Raw genomic sequence first — 23,887 nt, 5'->3', positions numbered from 1 at the left:
AATTGTTGTAATCATGAGGAGTGAGAACAATGCACACAGCCAGCAATTATAGACCAAACCAAATCATACAACAGCCTCCTTCCATCTGCCTCCCAATACTTATGTTGAACGTACTATCAGATGGTGATGTAAGACCTACAAAGGTGATTGCAGAGGAGAACGTCCACCGAGAGGATGAACACTCGGAGCGCTGGATGTGAATACACTGTGGTTGATATTCTCAAGGTCCTCGGGACCATGTTGACTTTCTCCGGACTCATTCTCCTCCAAGGACCTCATCTTAGTTTCAGGCGTAAAGAGATAGGTGTGAAGCATTCCAATGAGACATACACCACCCAGGATAGTCAATGCATACGTCATTCCGATCCCCGGCTTCCTCGGTCGAGAGGCCCAGAGGAATCCAACAGCTCCGATTATGGCACCAACTTTTCCCGACGCGCCGGATATCCCATGGCATGTGGACCGGAAGCGAGCAGGAAACAGCTCGGCGGGCACGATAAAGGTCGTGGTGTTGGGGCCGAAGTTGGAGAAGAAGAAGGTCAAGCCATAAAGAACGATGAACCACCCGTGGGTGTGGTCGTGCCAATACTTGTCGTAGGGACCTGCTAGCGCGAACAGGAAGATTGCCATGAAGAAGAAACCCATCATTTGAATCTTTCGCCTGCCGGTGCGTTCGATGAAGTAGACGGTGGCGAAGTAGCCAGGGATGGTAGAGGCCACGGCGATGATTGCTTGGAATTTTGCGACGTTGTAGACCTCCTCGTAAGCATTTACATGGTTAGACGGAGGGAACCACGGCTGGTAGATTTGCGACTGGAAAAGAGTGCTGCTGTAGTAGGGGATGTCAACCAAGAACCATGCCATGGCGCACGCAAACAGGTTCCGGCCATGCCGTCCCATGAATTGCTTTGAGAAGAGACCGTACGTTGTGGCTGGTCGACGGGGTCCGCCTGAAACTTCTGAAGTATCCATATCGAAGTCCACCAACACCTTCCCCATGTCATTTGTCGCTTTGATCACATCCCGCTCCACCAGTGCTGTATATCTGCACAAGCTTCAAAATCACCGTGCTGATACCAAAATAACTAATTAACGCAGTATGTCTTGTCATTTTCCCTGTCTCTTATATATATATATATATATATATATATATATATATATATATACACACACACACACAGACACACAAGGGCACCTACAAGCTAAATATCTCAATAAACTATGTCAATCGGGGTAACTTGTGGCCCTGGATAAAGCAACTGGAGTGGTGGGGGAGGAAAGGACGGCTAATGGAGTTTGCCTAAAGCTACACAGAATCTCGTGTCCCTCGCATTCATTATATAAGCAAGCATGTAACTCCGCTGCAAATAATTAATCGAACAGAGAGCACGTGAAATAAACTATTCCTTGTTTCCGTAATCTGAATTTAACGTAATCCAAAGATTCAGCTGTGATCTCCTCACTATCTCCAGTACAACCCAATGGTTCTTGGCTATGCCTGAAATGCAATATGGAGAGCCAGATAGATGTATAAAGATAGAAAGATATGATCGAAGGGCTGCTAAAACCAGCTTTGTGATCAGCAGCAGCTTGCAGATGGGATAAACTAGGTTTTGTCGATTGTTTGTCTCCTAGTTAATTACCACCACAAGGAAAGGAGCGGTTGCAAAGAGAGGCTGTTCAAGAGCTGGAGCCCGCATGACCGACGGCCATAGTGATGAACAAAAAGTAGCCACGTTCATACCTGGCGGTCTCCGGCATGTTTATTCTCCAGTAGAACGTCAAAGCCGCCGGAATGGCACCGATCATCAGTATGATGCGCCACGCCAAGTCCGCTGCCTCTGGCGTGTGCAGCGGGCCGATGCTCGATGCCTTGGTTGCCCTTTTGAACGCTGCAGCGATCGCCATGGTGACCCCTGAGCTGGCCAGTATCCCGAACCCTTGCATCGAGAACACCGCGGCGATGAACGAACCCCTCGTTCTTTTGTTAGCGAATTCAGACATGATGGTCGCCGAGAGTGGGTAGTCGCCGCCGATGCCGATCCCAAGCATAAACCGGAAGAAGCACAAGCTAGTCAGCACGCAATTGCGGGTGCGGCAGATGGAGAAACCGCAACCGAACGAGCTGGCGATCATGAGGAGGAGGGAGAACCCGTAGACGCGCCGACGGCCCACGCGATCCCCAAGCATGCCGAAGATGAGCTGGCCGATGACTGTGCCGACCAGCGCGATAGCCACGATGGCGGAGACCACCGCGGGTGGCGTCACGCCAGGCGTCCCTCCCTGAGGATCGTAGTAAATCCGCCCTATCAGCTTCATGACAGGCGTGATGCAGAAGAGGTCGTAGGAGTCGGTGAAGAGGCCCATGCCGGCGATGATGATGGCTTTGAAGTGGTAGTATTGTGTTCTTGCATGGTCGAGCGCTGTAAGAATCTTGAGGCCCATCTTTCCCCCCCTCCCGCAGTATGACCTTCAGAAAGAGTGCTTTTATAACACACCATTTATCCCAGTTGACATGATCGAAGGAAGACGGGGAAGAAGTAGGCTTCCTCGAAAGACTACTCACCATTTATCCCAGTTGACATGATCGAAGGAAGATGGGGAAGAAGTAGGCTTCCTCGAAAGACTGGCGTGGGGAGCTGATGTAGATGCCCTCAGTCAAAGTCTCCCATTCCCTCTGAGACAGTCCATTTCCAAGTTTTTCACTATCGACAATCCCTTAAAAAATTATAAAATATTAATTTACTATTTATATTTGGGCCATATGAACTTTTTTTTAATAAGATTATATTTATTGACTTAATAATTTAAATAAAGAAAATATATATATACTTTTATATTAATATTTAAAATATTAGAAGGATAAATTTATTATAAAATATTCGATGAACTTTTGAGATATAATTTTATCAAACAAAATACACGTCAATACATATTATTTACAAAATATTTAAAGTACTTTATAATTATACGTTCGTTCTCCATCCACGAGAGAACCGGCGGCAGCGAGACCAAGAAGACGGGCGATCATAAGTCCTCCGGGAGGAAGAAGAATCTGTCTCGCGGTGGTGACAGATACGTCTGTAAAACCACGAGGCAGACTCCTCCCCTGACAGAGACTCGGAGAAGACCGAGGAGGATGCCGCTGCAGCTCACGCAACCAATTAATCTTGGCTTTGAAATGTCAAACATTGCCATGGGGGCATCGATAAAAAAAATTCTTATATGCTAAGCATATAAGTACTTCTTCTTCATTACTACTTTCTATTTTCCTTTTCTTTTTGGTTTTCCTATTCATATCCAATTTGACAATAATATTTGATATTTCGTTCATAACACCATGTAGAATTTATTGTCAAATTGATTTTAAGTTATTTGTACCCCTGAACAAAATATTGATTTCTAATGGTGCTAAACTTCTAGAATGAATTTTTCCTATATCGTAAGTCATTCAAGATTATTAAGAAGCATCGAGTCACAACAAATAAGACAATGACACTTTGGACACTTGTCAAAACATATGTGCATAACATTGTTATGCTTTGCTAACATTTTCTTTTTTCATGATAATACATTGATTGATTGATACATTAAAGAATATGACGACGGATCAACTACGATGCTTACATCATAGTCTTTCTTTGGCACACGTCACTCGTTTGTCAAATAGAAAAATAAGGAGACGAAACATCTTTGGCAATATGCGTCGTAAGTTATTTTATATTTATGTAATTGTTGGCTTTATGTTTCTTTTTCTCGAGAATCTCTAATTTATGATCAATAAACAAAATTTAATCTAATAAAACAAAAAATATTGAAAAAACCAAGAATGTTAGGAAATTTTAGTTGTGCCGACTATGCAAAAAAAAAACAAAAACAAAAAATATTGAAGCTAGCTAGTTCTGTTTTGATGGCTTGCGCATAGGTTACAGAAAAAGACTGATACAGAAGAAATACAATATAGTACCATTTTCGGAGTACATCATAGCGAGTCTTTGAATAAAATGCTTCGCATGATATTCTTAAAATCATCTCATAGAGGCTTCACAACACATAGGTATCCAGTTGCATTTCGTGAATGGATGTAACAGAATTCCTCGTTGCCGTCTTTCAGCATCTTGTTAGCTGCTCTTCGCAAATCTTATTAATGGGAGGGAGGGGTAAAATGCATTACACTACTTACAACTCTGCTCGAGATTCTTCAAACTCATCCTTGTAAGAAGCAAATGCTTTGATGATAGACTCGTATATAGTAACCCCTTTCAAATACTCCTCTTTGTTTAAGAACTGCAGCAGTTGTAAAGCGGAAAAATGTTACACATCCAATAAGGAAGCACAGTGCAATTGTTGCAACACCCTTAGAACAGTGAGAAAAGTTTCAAAATAGCAAGCTTCTTTAAGTGTTCCTAGTTTTCAGAAAAATATGTTACAAAGCAATAGATAAAAAATGGTTATCTTGATAAAACTACCGATAAAGGAGCAAAAAGACCATTTGGTTTGCCTTTCAGTTGTGCAAGTTTCTAGTAGGATAGAGCATGTCTCATGTTCTTTATGTCATCAAAAAATTTAAAACCTTAATGATTTAGTCCAGTATCTTATGTAGTCTTTCCATCGATGGGAACAAGTTCCGAAAAGAAAAAAACAAGTTGTATGTCTTTAGTTCCAGTTTTATAATATTATCTACACTTGTGAGCACCAGACATGATATTATGAAGCACCAAATCATGAATGTCTACATGTCCAGAAAAATATCCATTTGTTGAAATTTCGTTTACCAGTCCACAAAGAGGAATTGAAAATTCAGATGCATCAAACCATGGATAATAACCTATACTATGAAAGTCCATGCGTCTTCTAGTACATGTATAATTGTGGAACTATGTACAAGTACCAACTCTGTGAAAATATAAACAATTTTCTCAAATAATCGTGTGAAGGAAAATTAGTCCACCTCATGAAAACATTTGCTTTCTAAGCATTTTATTGGCTTTGAACTTTTGTTAATCTAAATCTTTCTGACTTGGAAAGCTACTTCTTTCACAATTTTCACAATTGTTCTCAACATATCAAGATGGTATTCTTATCTATTATTGTCATTTATGTATTTTTGAGGAAGGAACTTGTGCTAAAGGCAAACCTCATTATGGTCATGGAGTAATATAGGAGTGTTTGCCATCGGTGAAAAACCAAATGCTGGTATTCCCAGTTCTCGAAAAAAGCGAGCATCAGTTGAGGCTGGGAAAATTTCTGGCTTGCTAAGTTTACCATTGGCTTCCTTCACAGCTTCTTCGAACAGTATCCACCAAGAGTTAGATCTATCTGCAGCAGTGATGGCTGGCTTTCCAAACATGTCATACACAGACACCTTCTGCTTAAACTGCTCAATACAAATATACCTTTAGACCAATTGTATAGGCACAAAAAGATCAAAAAGCCTAATGGATTAAGTTGAAAGAACACAGATGTTCCTGTTCCTATTAAGATCATGTAAAATGAGAAGAAAAAAAGAAACTAAACTGGAATCTTCATATACAAAGTAAAAGAAGCAGACATACGTACATCAACTTCCAGACTACAATGACCTGAGCGCACCGTGAGACCATTGATGGGAAACATTCAGATGACAAATAAATCGGTTCCATAAATTTGGAACCAGTCCTTAACAAAGTTATGCATTCAAAAGACATTGTTCAATATTTCTTGAACAAGTTGACGAAAAACTTATTTAGCACATACCTCATATGTCATGTTGCGTGATGATGGTGCCCATTCCTCAGCAATTCGTTTCTCCAATGCTTTGGGATCAGTGTTAGGAGGGACTCGGATGTCAAGACCAACCTCTGCTTCAGATGGCTGAAGATTCATGACAAAACCCTGATAGAAAGCCATTGAGATACATTCATAAGTGGAATCCATAATTCATAAAAGAACATGAATTATATATTCACCGAGAAAGAAATGACATCCAGAACGTTCCGATGAAACTGAAGAAATTAGAGCATCTTGTATGCATATATGAGAATTTTGATCCAATAAATGCCAGTTAAGTTGTTAAACTTGATGATATCATTTTTAACAATCAAATGTATAAAAATGATTAAGAGAAAATGACTTTGTTACTAAAATCATAAAATCAGTGAGAAACCTCACGACAATGGTCTAAATCACTTAAAATATAAAGTAAATCAGATTAACGACTCCTAACATATTTAACTTACTTTGAGTTACTTTATCATTGACATAATTAACTAGAACCCATAATGCAAAATAGGGATTTATCTTGTTTTAGTAAGGAAATATTGTCGGAAGACATAATGGTAATTCGGTCAGACTTTATTTGAACAACAAAGGCTTATCTTGATCTTGCTGATGTGTCTTCAAAGCTCATTCTTAATAGTATTATTTTAGACTATCTGAGTTTACTACTCTCAAATAAATTAGCCTCAAAGCAGCCAACTAAAAATACAAAAAATAACACTTCTTTATTCCCATATTTGAAGAAATTTGATCAGAGATTTAGGTTTAGTTTCTGGTAGAGGTGTAACATGGAGAGATTAAAATTCCAGCACACAAAAGGAAAATCTATGGATTACTTCAGATGATGAGTAAGAGCAACTTAAGATGGCAAACAACGAGAGAAAACTGATGCATGGATAAAGTTAAATATCATCAACAAAACCTCTTCTACGCTTTATGGAATAAGATGGAGAACTGTCCATCATCATCACTCTCCAATAGACAGTTTATGTTCAACAAATAGATGACTCGATTATACAGACACAAACCTTTCTTCTTTTTACATACTAAATGACTCAATTAATCATGTGTTAATATGCATGTACCAGTGTTAGAAATAAAAAGAAGTGGAAGAACAAGTCAACTTGAAAATGTCATTACAGTCTTGTTAGAGACAATTGTTGACATCATAGAAGAAGCATGTGCAAAATAGTGATTTCGAGTTCAAGCAGTAAGGCTTGAGTTAGCATTTAATTAAGACAAAGATGGTTGATGCCACCAGGCGGAGGAAACAAATGGGTGAGATATAATGATTGCAGGCTCTGGATGTGATTTGAGTACCACAAATATAGATGAAAGTTAAGGAGTGTGATTAGGAGGATTTTTTTCCACGATAATGAACAAAGATACAAGGGAGAAGCATGTAAGATTTCTACGTGAAAATTTTTCCAATGATTGATGAAGCGGAAAAAAAAATGAAAATGAAAAAGAGGAGGAGAGAGAGACTAGCTGATTCCTCCACCAGTTGCCCTACAGAATCTTCAGATTCCATCTAACACGACAGTGAGATGGAAAGTATGAAAGTGAACTCTTACAGCATGACTGAAAGCCTGAATAACTTCATAAATGTGCTAACTGGAGCTGGAGGTTGTCTTAAGTCATGGAAGATTTGTGTTCTGGGTTTTCCAAGTTTGTTCACATGGTAATTCTAGGGGCAGGTTTCATGGTAACTGGATTCTTATGTGCCCTTAGTTGCTAAACCTACTTTCTATAGGGTGAATGATTTGCTTAATTTGTCTTCTGTGGTTGATTTGCTTTGCAACAGACAGTCGAACGGGGATAAAATTCTTCAAAACTTTTTGTCATATTTTGGGTAAGACTATTTCTATTTACATATCGCTTGAGCCTCAGAAGGATTTCTAGTTTTGGAAACCTGATTCCAAAGGTCTAGGTTTGGGAAAATTTGCTTATATTTTTGTTCATAGCCTGAGTAGAGAAGCCAGTCAAATTAGTGTCCTCAGGTTAAATAATTGTTGCACAATTGCCTCTCCACTTTGGATAGGTTAACTACTTTGGGGATTGGAAATGGGGATTTGTCTCAATTGTGTCATGTGGAGAATGAAGTTATTCCTCATCCCTTCTTCTTGTGTTCTCTTTCCACCATGATCTGGCAGTTTTTCAAACAGAAATAAGACATTAAATTTGTCTTTCTTACGAGCTACGAATGATGCTTGGCTTTTGAAAGGAATTGATGGTGGTTAAACTAACATGCTGATCCTTTGGTCCCTCATCACTCATGATAGTCTCGACAACAACTCTTGCAATAAGCTGAGGATATGTACTAAAAGAATTGCTTCCTTATCCAATGTGGTAAAGAAGTACCGGTATGAGGGCTGTAATGAGATGTGTCATATAAGAATATGCTGGGAGAAACCTTCACTTGGTCAGTATAAGCTCAATGGAAACGCCTCGTGGAAGAATATGGATGGGGGTATAGGTTTTGTTATTAGAGATGATACTGGTAATTGTGTACTTTCTAGGTGTAGATACTTGGGAAACAGGTCAATCCTACGCTCTGAAGCTGCTTAGCTTAGAGATGGATGGAAGGCAGCTTTGTAGAAAGGCATTCATCGAATACATATTAAGACTGACACAGTGATTTGGTAGTTGTTGACAAAGGAAACCAGACCACCTTGAGCTATAAAATTTCTCAGTGATTTGGTATTTGAATGTTATTAAAGACGTTTGTTTTTTGTTAATCCATTTTTGAAGACTATAAAATTTCTCATATATTTAGAGAGGGTAAGCTAAATAGCTTCCTCAATTTGCTAGAGATAGTAGGTTCAGTCGAATCTAGAAAGGGGAATGGCCTTCCCATCTACTTGTATGTTTTGAATTTAAATATAAGCTACCCATTTTAACTAATATCAATTTGCTTCATTAAAAGAAGATTAGAAAATGACCTACCTACTGCGGAGAACAAAAACCTGAGGCATCAGAACTCGAGGCAAGTGAAAGATGGTAGTTCAAAAAGTGAAATTGATCGAAATAAGCAGAGTTGACGGTACTTACAGTGGGCGATGGGATTCCAGCCTTGAGGTACACCAGATTTACTGACACCACCTCCCCCTCCACCTTCGTCCCTGTCTTCACCAAATCAAACTGCGCCGCCCTGAACCTCCTCACCGACTCCACACTCTTCATCACATTCTCCATTGCGCTCCCATCGTAAAGCTTCGCTCCGTGCCCTGGCGCACCTTGGGCTCGGATCACGAGCCACCACGGGCATCTCTCGCCATAGAAAACCCTATACTCCGGCCGGGGCGAAGCCAGCCCCTCGTCAAGCACCACTCCCACCCTCATTTGCTTAAACGTGTCCGAAGCCACCAACGCCCCCACGCCGTCCGTCCCACCGATCTCCTCGTCGGGCACGAAAGAGATGTAGATGGTCCGATCGGGCACAAAGAAGGCGGCCTTGAGGCGGCGGATGGCCTCGAGGTATTGGATCCCGACGCACTTCATGTCCTGCGAACCGCGGGCGTAGATGTTGCCCTCGGACCCGAGGGCGGCGGAGAAGGGCGGGTGGACCCACTTGTGGGGCTCGGCGGGGACGACGTCAGTGTGAGAGTTGAGGAGCAGGGAGGGGAGGGAAGGGCGGCGTCCGGGCCACTTGAGGAGGAGGAGGGGCTTGCCGGCGACGAATTCTAGGGTTTCGTGCTTGAGGGAGAGGGAATCGGCTTGAGAGCGAAGGAAGGCTGCTGCGGCGGCGTAATCCGGGGACGGGTGGGCGGTGTCGATGCGGAGGTACTCCTGGAAGCGGGAGATCGCTGCGTCGGCCTCGGCAGCCGTAAAGGCAGCTCCTTCCGCCTCCGCCGCGGAGAGAAAGAAGAGAACGAGGAGTAGGAGACGAGAAGCGGAGGAAAGGTTCTCGTTGCCTCGCTCCGCCATGGATGGATGGATGGATGAGTCGATCAATCTGATAGATTACTGAAGGGGGCATTTACTTTGTAAGCCGTGTGGTGGGGGCTATGCTTTGGAATGAATCACGCACACGTTTCAAATATTTACCGATGCATAGGATTGACAATATTTGTTTTTAAGTATAATCAAAAGATTTTACAGTGTGAACAAAAGTATCATGGCTGATGAGTCAGCACGGTTAGGTCCGTTGGTCAACATCGAAAGTTTTTTATGGAGTGAGTAAGATGATGAGGTGGCTGCACCCTCGGGAAGGAATGTTGGTCGACGTTGGTCGGGATTCGAACTGGCTCACTGCTCTCCCTTGTGCGATAGAAAATATCTCTTGGGTCGAGACGCTCGCTGCTCGAGGGTGTCCGCCTTCTTGCAAAATGGTCTTCGTCGAGTATTTCCCGACTTTGGCCCCTCCGACGAGCAAATCAGTGGAGTATTTTTATATCGAGTTTTTCTCTCTTTGGTTGGGCGTCGGCCGGGGGTTTATATACTATTATGCGATTGGTTGCACCTCGATTTGGTATGACCACTGACCTTTGTGGGATGGGATAGCTTTTGTGACAGGCTAGCATCTTGGGAGATGCCTGAGCGGCACCATCTCGAGCCCTTGGGATAGTCTTGTCGCATAGTGTCTCGGTACGGAACCTAGCTTGACGTGTTGTAACGGACAAACTTCTAAACAAGATGTTGGATGTAATGCTTATGTCTGTCCGTTGTCTTTTGGCATGTTCATGCCTTGTACAACAGGTAGAGGGGCGGCCGAAGGCTTATAAGTCCCATTTTAGTTGGGTTGGTGGTCTCTTTAGGCTTGTAAATAAAGGTTGTGTCATGTGGACACGTGCGAGAGCTTTTCGGTATGTAATGGATCATTTTACCCTTTGTTGTGCAACTATTCAGAGCTTGTAAAGTCTGTTTGTAATTTGCATTGTCTATGAAGTGTTTTTCGGACATGTTTGCTTGTGGATCCCGATTGAGGCGTTCTTTTTAACCCGTTCTCTCTTTTGTTGGTTCTAAGGGACAATGGGAGGCTTCGGGGAGGCTGACCTTTACGGACGGACGCGCGAGGGTGCCGCACGCCTTAGGCAAAACCAGCTAAGGTCGTGACAGTGTGTCACGGGGTTCTGATGATGTGCGGCGCCAAATTCTGACACTAGTTGGGACGTGGCGTGTGACGTCGATGATGACTGTCTCGGGACCAAATATGTCTTATCATGCAAGGAAAAAGATTCGAGATAGCTTTACTAATTTATCAATGCATAGATGTCTAATATTTGTTGAAAGAATTAATCGACTTGTCTATCGTTCAAATTTATAAATTGATCTGTGCTACACCATAATATATATATATATATATATATATATATATATATATATATATATATATATATATTCCTATAAAATTGGATATTTATTTCAAATAAAGTGGTACTCGTTTATTCTTTTTTCAAGAAAAGAAGTTGTCTTAACTAAGAGTATATATTAACTAATTGAGATTGATAGAGAAAATAACAATGTTGCCAACTCATTTCCTCCCTTAGGTCGAAGAAGCCACCTAAAACAACTCATGCAAATAATCTGCCAGCCTTGCCTGTCTCGACCACTGGAAAAAGACCAATGAGGCTTTATAGGGAAAGCAATGACACAATCATTGTTCTGCTGAATCTTCTGAGTCTTGAGCCATCACTTGGAATCGATACTCACCGCCCAACGTGATCCTCGAAGAAGTCACACAAGTCGATTATTGATACATGATGACCAGACTCATCCTCACACCTTCCCCTCGATCGTGCCATCAGTCGCCAGCAATACATCCCCCTTAGCCTTAATTTCCAAAGGGGTCATATGCTTAATCGCAGGGGTTATTAATTTTTGACGTGGCCCACTCTTCAGGCACCTGACGTCGATTGTCATCCCTTGTTCGTTTCAGGCACTTGCGCTAACAGACGATGTGCCTCAAATCATCCTTCCCTAACGTAATCGATAATAAGATATACTCACTAACAATCGACATAAATGAATCATTGACGATACGAGAAGCTTAAGGGGGGACGAGCAATCGACCACCCTCTAGCGATAAATCAGGTATAAGAGCTAACCTCTGATGAGATAAGCAGACTCAACCTAAACTCTTTTGAGCTATACTTAATCATTTTCACTTTCTCTATTGTCTAAAGTGCACCTCGGGGTGACGTGAAGCATCACTAGATAAAGCCAAGGTGCACCTCAGGACGACTATAAGCCTCGTTCAATGGAGAAACTGCACTTTGGAAGGATCGCAAGTCGATCACTATGGGCCAACAAAGCCTCATGAGTCTACCTGTCACCGTAGCCTCAAGCTTGAATCGCACTCACTTGATCCACTTGGGCTACTTGGAAGGTTACATGCTTTCGGGATAGAACCAGATCAATGGCACGAAGACAACAACAGACATTAACATCAATCAAGTATTATCACCCGATAACGTCCGCTCGTTGTACCGATCCCACGTCGGCCAATCAGTAAAGAAGAAAAATCTCAACGCAAGTTTTTGTTCGACCATTCTCCACAAATCAACAAAAAAGAAAATAAATGAGAGATAGATCAAGTTCCAACTCACGAAAAGAACACAAAATAGCATTGCACACCCGTAGGCGAGCAAGTCTGTCAGACATAGAGAGATGATGATGCAGAAGCATTCTTCCAAAAAATCTTAATTCTAGACAATACTAACAGCCTCCACAAACAACACTATCCATCCCCATTTCCAGCAGATATATCCACCTATTGATGCAAATATTTATAGACAGATTTAGTAGAAATCACTGTCTTCACATCGTCTTCCAAAATTAAAAAAAAAAACTATTAATGAGTATAAGTTATAATATTAAGTAAACATATGTAACCTATTAATTTTTTAACCAATACCTCCTAAGGCTAATCTTTTAATATTTTAAGTAAAACTCGTAAGAAAAAAAAAATGCGGTGAAAAGCTTTAATCATGCAACGCAGCAGGCTTCACCGGCGAGGAAAATCTTTGTCGGTGATAGTTGACGGTTCATCGAGGGCGGTACATTTCCTCTCCATTGACGTGGTCGGCATGGCTCTTTCACAACTCGAAGGCATCCCTTGAGAAAAATGGCTGGTGACCTCGTTGCCTGCACTGTCGATTTCTTCGACGTCGCAGCCGGGTCAAGCACGAAGGAATCATTTTCACCGTCCTCTTTACGAACTAATTATAATAGATTATCTCCTGTAATTAATTATTTTTAATATTTTAATTTTTATATATTTTAAAAATTATATTAGTATTTTTATAATTATGAAAGTAAGATATTTAAGTCCATTTATCATAACGTCAGTCGTTTTATCAATAAAAATATAAAAATAAATAATAAAAAATAATTTTAATATTTTAATTGATGGTGACGGACGATGTCGATACTAGAGGCCACAGGTGGGTGTTGGGATGAGGAGAGCGATGACAAGAGGTGAGGATCGCTTTGCATTTGCATCAACGTCGAGATAATTGTCGAGCGACGAGAGGATCACTCGATAATTGCATTCATATCGACAAAAATATAAAGCAACCCTCATCTCTCACTGCCACTATCCTCATCCACAACATCCATCCTCAGCTTTCGGTGGTATCATCGTTTGTCACCACCAATTGAAATATTAAAATTATCTTTTTACTCATTGTTTTCATGTTTTCATTAGTAAAATCGATGTTAGGATAAATGAACCTAAATGTTTCATTTTTGTAATTATAGAAATATCAATATAACTTTTTAAAATGTAAAGATCGAGATACTAAAGATAAATAATTACGAGGATAATATGTAATTAGCCCTCTCTTTACATGGGCCATGACAATCGATCCCTATTCTCGAAACCCTACACTTGCTCACCAAGAATGGTTGTCGCCTCGCCTCTTTGGCCACCCAACGAAAGGGAATCCTAGGAGGCCTCTCCTACCACTTGAGGGGGTTGCTCTGACGAGTGTTTGCTTGCTCGGGGATACGACACTGTAGGATGCCCTAAAGCCGAAGCTCATCCCATGCTATGACACGATGAGGACGCCCTTCGTGTTGCCACGAGTGGACGCTGTGGAGGAACGTTGAGGGTTCAACCACACGAGATGGGTGACGATACCGTCGCACTTGGAGACACCAACGATGATACTACAACCATCGTCGATGTAGGCGCCCAAGCGGATAGAGACGATGTTGGTCAACGAAGGCAGCGGAGATGATAGTGGTGGTGGAGGAACTTTGAGAAGTGGAGTGAAGCTACGACGATGGTAGTCGATGATGCTGAGGTGGAGGCTGCCGGCCACGCAACTCAACACCACACGTGAGCAACCGATCGATCAGGAATGACACAGGTCCAATACGTATAAAAAAATTAAATTAATAAAAAATAAAAAACATGTCGAACACGTATCTGTTTCTGACAGATACGCCCACATCGAGTAGGCATGTCGATGCTTCATCGTATCGCTGCCGAAAGACCTCTGCTCTTCTCGATTCACCCTTTGCGTCCCTCTCTTAACCAACCTGTCCTCGGTTGGTCCTCATGTGACCATCTTCAGCAATCCTCGCTGATATTAAGCAACCCCCGCGATGCGGGCTGGGATATTTTGAGCTATCGTCCAAACTCTACCGCACCGATCATTCCTCTGGTGAGAGGGGACCAGTGGCACTGAGACAGACGACTACTACTGCAGCTCGATGGCGACGATCAAATGACAAGCAATCAGATTGGCTCATGCACATACATGACAATGAAACATCTCTCGACAATTCATCAGAACAGTACAAACAGGAGCTAGAAACATGAAAAGTTGGTCCCTAAACACCACCACCACCACAACACCAGAGGAAAAACACGGATCAATTTGTTTCACCATCACTAGGAGCCAAACCCCAAACAGTGACAGCAGCAAGTTACTTCCAGGGCATATTGGACAACCCCTGCTGGTCGCTGTTGTTGTATGTTCCCGTACTCTGATTGAGCGGGCTCCCAGGCCCACCCGAAGATTCACTCAGAGTGCCCCGTGAGGGAGGGCTGCTGGGTCCTGATGTCCCAGCAGGTACCAGCTTTCCAGGGGCAGACATGGGTTCCAAAGGATTCGTCTTCTTCGTTTCCTTTCTCCCATCAGCTATAAAGCTCCCCACAATCACCTGCATAGAACAACCAGTATCTTATCAAGTTCCCTAACTCTAAATCAAATACAGGCAATAATTCAGAACCCAAGTGGTCACAGAAAAAGAAAGGATATCCATCGCCTTCATCTAAATCTCCAATAGTAACCACCTAAACTTGTCAACAGTACGAAAGATTGCTGCAGCAGAGTGTTGCCGTGCAACTCTACACTAACTCGGTCTACATTCACCATCAACTCCCCGTTGCATTATGTAATTGAAATTTACAAGTTGGTTGCGAATGATCATCGATATAACTTTAAAGGAACCATCGAAGCAGTAAACTGAGACAAAGTAAAGTTGATTTCTTAAAAGTTACAGTCTGAGATTGGAAGACAAACTACTGAGTCCTATGAGAACCAGAAATAATACTGTTGTGAGATTTTGTAACAAAGCAGCCATGCAGGTAAACTCAGTCCCATGACTGAAAACACATGATCAGGGACAAAATGGCTGCATGTGGGTTCTACAGCATGAGTGCATTTCGCTATTATATGGCTTCGGGTGGGTTTGACATTTAACGAACAAAAAAAATCATAAAACCAGTCTGGTAAACAATTTGCAAAAGATAATAACAAAGAAGAAATTAGGATGAAGAATAGTAAACACTAGAGTAAAAAATTTACATGTGACAGAAAGAGAGACCTGGACAGGTGATGCTGCAGTCAGTAGTCCTGCCACTCCCCCACCCAACACGCGTCCATCAGTACCAGCAAGTGAAACACTCAACCCACCCGTCCGACTCCGCTGGCCACCACTCTCTGAAAGCAGAAATGAGCCTGATAATGACAATATCTCAAACCGTCCCTGCACATGGAAAATATAAGGATAGGGATAAGTAAATAGCTATTACAGATTAATAAAAAGTGGAAAGAAAATGTTAATCGACGATAGGGTTCGCCATTTCGGGTACCAGATTCATCTCGGAGATTTATCGGTATCGTATGTATCATTCCGTACTGGAGTATCGACACACGGTATACGCCCCGACGAGAACTCGGGCAAGCCATGTCTCGGTGACAAGTCTGACCAATATATACCGCTCGACCATACCAACTCGGGCGATACAACAAACCTTGGTCGACAAGACAAAATTGAGAAAGATCCATCCTAACGTTGTCTAGTTTACATAACCAGACATACAAACTATATTGCCCATTTCATATAGGCATGTGCCTCATAAATGGTAATCATATCTTTCTTTCTTAATCTTAAGTGACAATCATAACTTTGAAACTAAAAAAGTACAGATGGAAAAATTGACCCAAAAGAAATTCTAAGAGGTCATCTGATTGACATCTACTCTAGTTCATGATATGGCAAATCCATTTCAGCCAGTGAAAAGTTTTAAAACAATCGAGAACAAAAGTTAGCTGTTTGTGCAGACCTAAGCCAAAAATGACTAAAATTACCTCTGACTTAAGCCAGAAACCATGCGATTATACAAAATGATCGGGCAGCAAAATTAACAAAAACACCACATGAAACAATTGGTACAACAGTTCCGGAAGGAACCTGAACTTGTCAATGTCAGTTTCGAGCACACACCTCATAAGTTACAGTTCCACCAGAAGTTGCGGTTTGACGAAGAGTTACATTAGATATTGCACCATTTGCTGAAAGAATGCAAACAGCACGGGGACCATGCTGACAAAATGACATAATTTTTGATGATACATCCTGAAACCATGATCAAATAATTATTAGCAGATTAGTGTCTTTAAAACTCAATTTCTCAGAAACTCTTAGATGTAACAATTGAAGATACACTAGACAACTGAAGATACACTAGCTTTACTGGTCTTATGTTTTCAGTAAAGCACTGGCTTTATCAAGTGTTTATGAAATTTCAAAATTCAGGCCTTGATATGTATGTAACATGAAAATACCAAATGCTGCTACCAAGTTGAGCAGTTGACAAACTATTGAGTAAATTTTCTCTAAGGTGCAAAGGCTTCATGATTTTGACCATCTGACAGATATAGAAAACAAATTGTTATAACTTAAGGATGACTAAGAAAATGTAAAAAGGCAGCTAATACACACGAGGGTTTCACCATAGCAGAGTTCAAGATGGATGAGATACATTCTGCTTTAGCCTTTACAAGAAAAGAGTTTCTGTTATTCATACACAGCACTCAGCACCACCAAAACGGCCATACCAATAAGCAAAGCCCCCTCTTGATTATAACAAAAGGCAGTCATGCAAATTGAAAAGCTAAATACATTTACTGTTTCCCACTAATTAGACATATCTGAAGAAATTTCTACCCAGTTAATCATCCTTTAAGCCGCACACTATCTCACTATCTCATCTAAATTTTGCATTACATAACAAAATAAATGAAATGGAGGAAAATGTCAAGCGTAAACCAAGCAACATGCAACTTTTACTATTCCAAAAAATATCATGAAATTAAATATTTTATTACTGATGTCAAGCATCATTATCACCATAAAGGCAAAAACAAACAATCCGCTACCACAAAAGGTGCAGCAATTGTGGGAATATCAAATCCTACTGAAACAAAATTTGGAAAATGGAAGATGATCCACAAATCCAAGAATTACTACAATCCAGAGATAACAACACCTGTATCAGACATAACAAAACCAAGATAGAATTGACATTAAAAGACATATCTCCAAGAATTCAAATGGTCTACCACTTAATAGGTAGCATTAGCATCTGAGCATTCATGTTGATGGGTGACTCTGGGCAAAAATATCAAAATTGACCCGATCTTCTGCTTGTCACAGAATCATAGCTAAGGCTAACTTAGGCAGGATCTACACACTTGAAGCATAAAAACGCTCTCCAAGACTTACTAGCATAATACATCAGCTACAATAACAATGAAAATAAAATAAAATCCACAAGGATTATATAGCAGTTTTGCAATTACATTCAGCATCAAAGAACAGACACTAACAACAATCTGACATGAGAGCATGTTGCTCATAAATTATTAAGCATAATAACCAGAATTTTAGAAACAGGTTCCACACAATGCAATCTGTTGGTAGCTCTGTAATTACAACAAAAGAACAGCAGCACCATAGATCAAAAGATTAAAGAAAAAAAAGACCATTATTCATCCTCCCTAACTATATGAAACTTATTATGCAACAAATATATGAATACCTCTCCAGTCTTCACTGTAATAACATGAGGAGTAAATCCAATCCCTGCTAATCCTGCAAGTGTTTTATCCTCATTAGAACAATTTATAGAGATGTGGAATTAGATATGTCAATAAGATATTAAATTAACAAAAAAGAAATATGGCTAATCAAACATATTTAAGAGCCTCAATGTTTTCCATGGACTTTAAGATAGAATTGTTTGGATGTGCTTGGGCATATGCAAAGCGGTCTCATTCTAAGAATCCACAGAGGTGCCGATGATCTAGACAGTAACGAAAAATGACCACATAAGACAAAATAATTCAAGTTTCAGCAGAACTGATAAATCATCTGGCATGGTAAATTCGGAAAGTTAGCAATGTATCTTACAAATTAGCATGACCAGTCTAAATATTCAAATTGCATATAACATCAAACCAATCACCTTATATAATTTATAGAATATAAACACAGGTAAAAATAAAACAGGGGCATGAAGGTAATTTTAAGAAGATCATTCCCCTGTCAGTCAGTTCTCCCAGGAACTCGAGTCCCCAGCAGAGTCAAACATTTGGTATTTATGCCTTTGACTGTGTAATCTCTCATTCCCACCGCATCGTGAAGCATTGGTTTTTCTGCTAGATCCCAAAAAAGTAAACAGATATGGACCAGAAAATAAAAGACCATCCATCCCATGTTGCAACAGTAGGAACTCTATTCCACTGAAAAAATCATCAGATCTACAGATATATGCAACGTATAACAGGGATTACCTAAAGCAGCCATCTGCTGCTTCTTGCCGGAACCAGAAGGCCGGCCCCTTGCTTTCTTGGTAGGATCTGCCCAGGATACTGGCTTAGTTGTCCCAGGAAAGAGAGGGGAGCATCCACTGGCTCCTGGCGGGACTGAAGCAGCAGCGGATGTAGGAGCAAGGGCCACGATGCCATCAGGCCCGTACTTTCTCGGCCGCCCTCGCTTCCGCTTCACCGGCTCCCCAATGTTAATATTTAGGCCATGTGATGCCATTACCGGAGAGGGACCTTCGACGCCGCTGCCAGTGCTTCCTCCCCCTCGGCCTCCTCCTTGGTAAGAGAGAGTAGTAGGACTAGTAGAAGGAGGTGACGAAGGAGAGTTGCTGGTCACTGGCTTGTATATCGCTGTACCATCCTGCGTATAGGCCAACCGCATGCTCTGGATCGCCGGCTGGTTCTGCGTCGAGCTTTTCTGCATGGCAACGTCAAAGGGCTCCCTAGCAGACATAATTCCTGTCTCTGATCTCACTTCCATGGCGACAGCGAGGAAGCTCAAAACACCATTACCAGAAAAAGAAACAAACCCCCACTGAAGAACCAACCACCTCCGGAGCTCCGCAGAAAGAACAGCACGAAGTAAAAAAATCCCAACTCAAGATTCTTGTTCAAAGGAGAACAAGGAGCGATTTTGAAGACAAATTCAACGGAAGAATGGAAAGTTCACTCTACCCAGCAAGAGTCCACGAGATCAGGAAATAAATCAGTAGAAAGTTCCAATTTTTACAGCAGAAACCTACTCGAACAAGCATGAAAACACGACCGGTGAATGATAGTGCATAAACCCGCAAAACCCTGAGCATCAAAGTCCCATCTTTGTCCCTGGGTATTACATCAGAAACAAAAAACAAGAAGAAAGAAGGACAGCATCAGGATCAGACCACAGCTCACTGTACAAAGTGAAGAGGAACCAATAGTAAGCTAAAGAATTTTACAAACCAAACGCTATTACACAAAAGAAAAAAGAAAAAGGCCCAAGCACTAAATAGAGAAGAAAAAAAAGGCAAAACCCTGAGGTGATCTCGATCCAGCAAGAGATTTTCAACCCAACTCTCCCCAAAACTCCTCCTTTATCCCGCTAATTTCACGTAAAATTCAAGAATTTACCACCAGTTTCCGAGAAAAGACTCAGGCAATGCGGAAATGTCGAGGAACCCAGGAAGGAAGCCAGCCAGGTGCTTTATCAGAGAAAAACAAGAAAACAAGAAAACAAGAAAAAATAAAAACCCTGAAGCCTTTTCAGACCACTTCCAAAGCCTCACCAACCCCCCTCGAGCTGAGAACGAAAAGGCCTCAAATCGTGCCCTAATATTCACCCTCTCTCTCTCTCCCCGTTGGAAATAGTGGTCACCTTTTTTAAGAGCAGGAAAAAAAAGAAGGAAAAGACAGGTAAAGAATGCCGAAATTGCTTTCGTACGATTCATTATTTTAAAACAAGCGGATTGTTTAAATTCCGATCAAGTCAGAAAACCACAGCATCCACTCCTCTCCATCGGGTTTATAGATTCTAATCCATGGATGCCCGTGTTCTTTTCAAGCTTTGCAACTGTTGACCAGATCTACGTACACATACACGCCCACCATTCAACCTTTCGTAGTCATCACATCATATGCAACCGTTCACACCAGTGCAATAAACCTCCTCAACCACCCTCCGCCAAGCCGCCTCCTCTCTCTCTCTCTCTCTCTCTATCTATCTATATATATATATATATATATATAGTAATTGCTCGAAGATCTGGTCTAAAACGTTTGCGTGTGTTGAATAGAAAATCAAAATATAAATAAATAATTATATTAAAATTTCGTCCTCGCCACTTGTAAGATGGCATTTTCGAGTTTTATTTGTTGAATTGACATCTACTTGGTTTATCGTCCACTACGTGGAATCAAAATTGCATTGTAAGGTTCAGAGACTTGGGATGATTAGTTGTGGTGGACTACTAAATGGATTCGTAGTGGAATTTCTTTCTTTTACTCTAAACCAAGTTCGCAATAAACAATTCAAAACCCATTACGTCTTAGCTTCTTTTCTCTCTCTCTCTCTCTCTCAATTTAAAATTTGTGAGTATATACAGAGACAAAATAGAGCTGTTGATTTTGCAGGCCAATATTTGTCAGATGTATTAATAATAATACTGTGCAGATGTGACAGGGTAGATTATTTGTATAATTTATTTGATATTATGAGCTCCGACACGAGAATAGTATTTGTCCTGAAAAATAAATTAGGTTTCGACGATCATATTCATGACTAGTGAATTCGGACCAGCTTATAATTCTGGAAGGAAGAACTAAAAAACAAAAAAACCAGTTGTTTATTAATAGATTTAATGTTCGTGAATCTTTACTGTGCCAAATGCATGGAGGTGCTTTAGTACTTCGGCCTTATTTTTCCTCGGATTGTTAGGTGGAAATCCAACCCAACATCCCATGAATTTTTCTGACCAAAGCAAAGATGGATTACGCCTCAACATACTTTTTCTTTTGATCCAGCAGCAACCATAAAGTGTTGATGATGTCACTCTCTGCAGAATCCGATGGATTAAATCCGAAGAATACATTTGTGGGGTTAGAGTGCTTATCATTATAATCCCGGATGGATTTGGTAGCCTATTGGACCATATATATATATATATATACACATTATAAATAGCTTCTCCGACTGACTTCCTTTCTACGCGAGAGAGTATACTAATGCACCGAAGCTTATCCAGCAAATAATTAAAGGGAAAGCCACTTGTTCTTTATGGGAAACAACTCCATCTTTTTCTTCCCGAAAAAAAAAAATATATATATATATATAAGGAAGATAAGAAAAGCCTAATTTCCGCAGTAGAATCTGACCGTCTTAGGGAGCCAAGAAAAGGACGCAAGCTGATTACCCACGAGTCCTTGAAACGGGTTGTTGATTTAGCAAGGCAAGCCTTAGTATTGACGCGGGGATACTTGAATATAATTTTCTGGGGAAAATTAGATGGGAAGCATCCCAAAAGAATGTGCAGCTGTGACCCACTCAGGTGGATGATGGAAACAGGAGGCGAAGAGAGAGTTGGTTTGAAAAAGAAAAAAAATGATATATAAGGAGATTAGGAGGATAAATAAATAAAAGACAAGTGAACTCCAACCACTCTCTATGTTCTTTATTTCCTCGTACAGCAGCAGCAGCCATAGAGAGACCCACTATACTTCAAAGAGTGATGCTGGCCGGAGCTGAATCACTATGGAGTTGAATGGTTGGCTAGGAGAAGGAACGGAGCTTTTCTGTCTTCTTTCTTTTTGGTTGCCAGCCATGGGAGGGGAAGCTCCGTGGATGTTGAGGCCGCCCGGAGCTTAGAGTGACTTGCACCTTTTTCCAAAAGCGGCTAAAACTTCTTTCGATCGAGATGTAATTGGGTCGACGGAGACGGTGGGGATCTGTCTATTTCCATGGATCACAACATGTGGCCCAACTCAGTAGCTCGAACTCATACTCGGAGATAAACCTAATCCGATTAAGAAGCGTAAATATTATTTTTTATGACTGTATTAATTTATGATGAATCAAAAGTGTGATGCAAAAGGTGAAACTGTAAAAACAGTTTGATCCATGATTATCCTACGTTGAATATGATATCCATGATTGTTACACTTTAGATCATAACCTTATCCTTGTTGTTTTCTTGTGTATCTTTTTATTATCTTGTCTTGTCATGTGAATTATCTTTTTATTATCTTGTGTATATGATATCCATGCATATATACTTGACAAGGGATATGTATGTATACATATATTTGTATACATATTGTGTATCTTTTGGTCATACATCTTTTAAGTCCTATAATTTATTTGTATCTAAAATAATTTTTATATTTTAAAAAATATAGTATATAAACCCCTTCCTGAGTTAACATATATTAATATTTTGACTCATAATATAATGACATATATAATTTAGGATTAAAGTTCATTTTAGCTCATGTGGTTTTGGTCATTGACCTCTTAAGTCCTTATGGTTTGTTCATATCTAAGATAACTCATACATTTTCAAAACATAACATACAAGTCCCTCTCGTCTAGTCTTAGTTAATAGACGTTAGAGTCTAATTACATGATATATTGACTCACAATAAATCATTAATATAATGACATATATAATTTAAGTTAAAAAAAAATCTTAAACCTCCATTAATGGTGGGAGAAGGCATCGTCGTGAAAGTGATCACCACAAGCAACACTAAGCTGCTACTACATAGCAAGGTGTCGTACGTATGCAACCTCTCCCTCGTTGATGATAAGCTCAGAAGCTTCCGGTCCTGCTTTAGGTGGATGTACGTCAACTAGTTCGACGTTAGGCACTCAGTGATCTCCTAGTCCATCTTTCTCTTCATGGATGTATTTATCTCCATCGTCTCTCACTTCATCCTGTCCTACACCCCCACCCGTCGCGCCTACGACGTGGTGGTCTAGCTTTTCATCTTTGTCGCCTATCTCTCCTACCTCTATCTCTTTGTCTTTATTCGTCACAATAGCTTCCGCCACCTCCTTTTCCTCAACAAGCTAGTCGAGGAGAGCGAGTAGGTGTGAGAGGGCTACATGGACTAGCTCAATCACTCTTTCTGCCTACTCTTCATCTTTGTGATGTCGTGTTTCGTGAGGGATGTGGCTTACAAGGTATGATGGTACTTGTCGGAAATATGAGCAAGTGTAATTCGCGGTAGTAGGCAACGCCATGGTGGGTGACAGGGTGCATGCGTCATGGAGTTAGTGAGTGATCTTCGGAAGCTCTTGAGCTCATCATTAGCGCGAGAGAGATTGTGTGCGTAAGATGCCCTACTAAGAAGCAGTGGCTCAGTGCTACTGTTAGTGGTCGCTTCCACGATGATATCTCCTCTTACCATTGATGGATGTCTTATTAAAAAAAAACTTAAATTACACGTGCTATTATATTAATAATTTATTATGAGTCAACATTCCACGTAAGTAAATTCTAACTTCTGTTAACTCAAATTTGATATAAGGGACTTATATGTTATATTTTTAGAATACAAGGGTTATTTTAGTTATGTATATACCATAA

At 40.8% G+C, this 23,887-nt stretch overlaps 3 protein-coding genes across 4 annotated transcripts; all 3 read right to left on the bottom strand.

The window, feature by feature from the left end:
* Positions 1–14: 14 nt before the first annotated feature.
* Positions 15–2,569, bottom strand: LOC135633393 (probable inorganic phosphate transporter 1-10). The gene is made up of 2 exons (XM_065142799.1): positions 1,745–2,569; positions 15–1,045 (listed from the first exon to the last, which is right to left on the bottom strand). Exons 1-2 carry the CDS (start codon positions 2,443–2,445, stop codon positions 136–138), a joined length of 1,611 nt encoding a protein of 536 aa, XP_064998871.1. The 5' UTR covers positions 2,446–2,569; the 3' UTR covers positions 15–135.
* Positions 2,570–3,884: 1,315 nt separating this feature from the next.
* On the bottom strand, positions 3,885–9,767 carry LOC135633176 (uncharacterized). The gene is made up of 4 exons (XM_065142349.1): positions 8,809–9,767; positions 5,737–5,874; positions 5,138–5,377; positions 3,885–4,287 (listed from the first exon to the last, which is right to left on the bottom strand). The coding sequence occupies exons 1-4, from the start codon at positions 9,682–9,684 to the stop codon at positions 4,180–4,182; spliced, it is 1,362 nt and encodes a 453-aa protein (XP_064998421.1). The 5' UTR covers positions 9,685–9,767; the 3' UTR covers positions 3,885–4,179.
* Positions 9,768–14,433: 4,666 nt separating this feature from the next.
* On the bottom strand, positions 14,434–20,157 carry LOC103976999 (AT-hook motif nuclear-localized protein 10). Of its 2 annotated transcripts, none has more exons than XM_009392380.3 (5): positions 18,792–20,157; positions 18,038–18,090; positions 16,441–16,572; positions 15,538–15,699; positions 14,434–14,871 (listed from the first exon to the last, which is right to left on the bottom strand). In XM_009392380.3, exons 1-5 carry the CDS (start codon positions 19,303–19,305, stop codon positions 14,635–14,637), a joined length of 1,098 nt encoding a protein of 365 aa, XP_009390655.2. In that variant the 5' UTR covers positions 19,306–20,157; the 3' UTR covers positions 14,434–14,634. The 2 variants fall into 2 exon arrangements, with proteins under 2 accessions (XP_009390655.2, XP_064998422.1); XM_065142350.1 differs by having other exon boundaries at positions 14,594–14,871; positions 15,519–15,699; positions 18,792–19,645.
* Positions 20,158–23,887: the final 3,730 nt, after the last annotated feature.

Source organism: Musa acuminata, chromosome BXJ3-3, assembly GCF_036884655.1.
Source record: "Musa acuminata AAA Group cultivar baxijiao chromosome BXJ3-3, Cavendish_Baxijiao_AAA, whole genome shotgun sequence".
Lineage (NCBI taxonomy): Eukaryota > Viridiplantae > Streptophyta > Magnoliopsida > Zingiberales > Musaceae > Musa > Musa acuminata.
This window is presented reverse-complemented; position numbering and strand designations above follow the sequence as displayed.

Coding starts and splice junctions, on each gene's coding strand:
- LOC135633393 (XM_065142799.1), bottom strand. CDS start 2,445: ATGGGCCTCAAGATTCTTACAGCGCTCGACCATGCAAGAACACAATAC. Junction 1,046..1,744: donor AACATGCCGGAGACCGCCAG/GTATGAACGTGG, acceptor AAGCTTGTGCAG/ATATACAGCACTGGTGGAGC.
- LOC135633176 (XM_065142349.1), bottom strand. CDS start 9,684: ATGGCGGAGCGAGGCAACGAGAACCTTTCCTCCGCTTCTCGTCTCCTA. Junction 5,378..5,736: donor CACGCAACATGACATATGAG/GTATGTGCTAAA, acceptor TGTATTGAGCAG/TTTAAGCAGAAGGTGTCTGT. Junction 4,288..5,137: donor TACTCCATGACCATAATGAG/GTTTGCCTTTAG, acceptor CAACTGCTGCAG/TTCTTAAACAAAGAGGAGTA.
- LOC103976999 (XM_009392380.3), bottom strand. CDS start 19,305: ATGGAAGTGAGATCAGAGACAGGAATTATGTCTGCTAGGGAGCCCTTT. Junction 18,091..18,791: donor GCAGCAGATGGCTGCTTTAG/GTAATCCCTGTT, acceptor AAACACTTGCAG/GATTAGCAGGGATTGGATTT. Junction 14,872..15,537: donor CTGCAGCATCACCTGTCCAG/GTCTCTCTTTCT, acceptor TGTTCTATGCAG/GTGATTGTGGGGAGCTTTAT.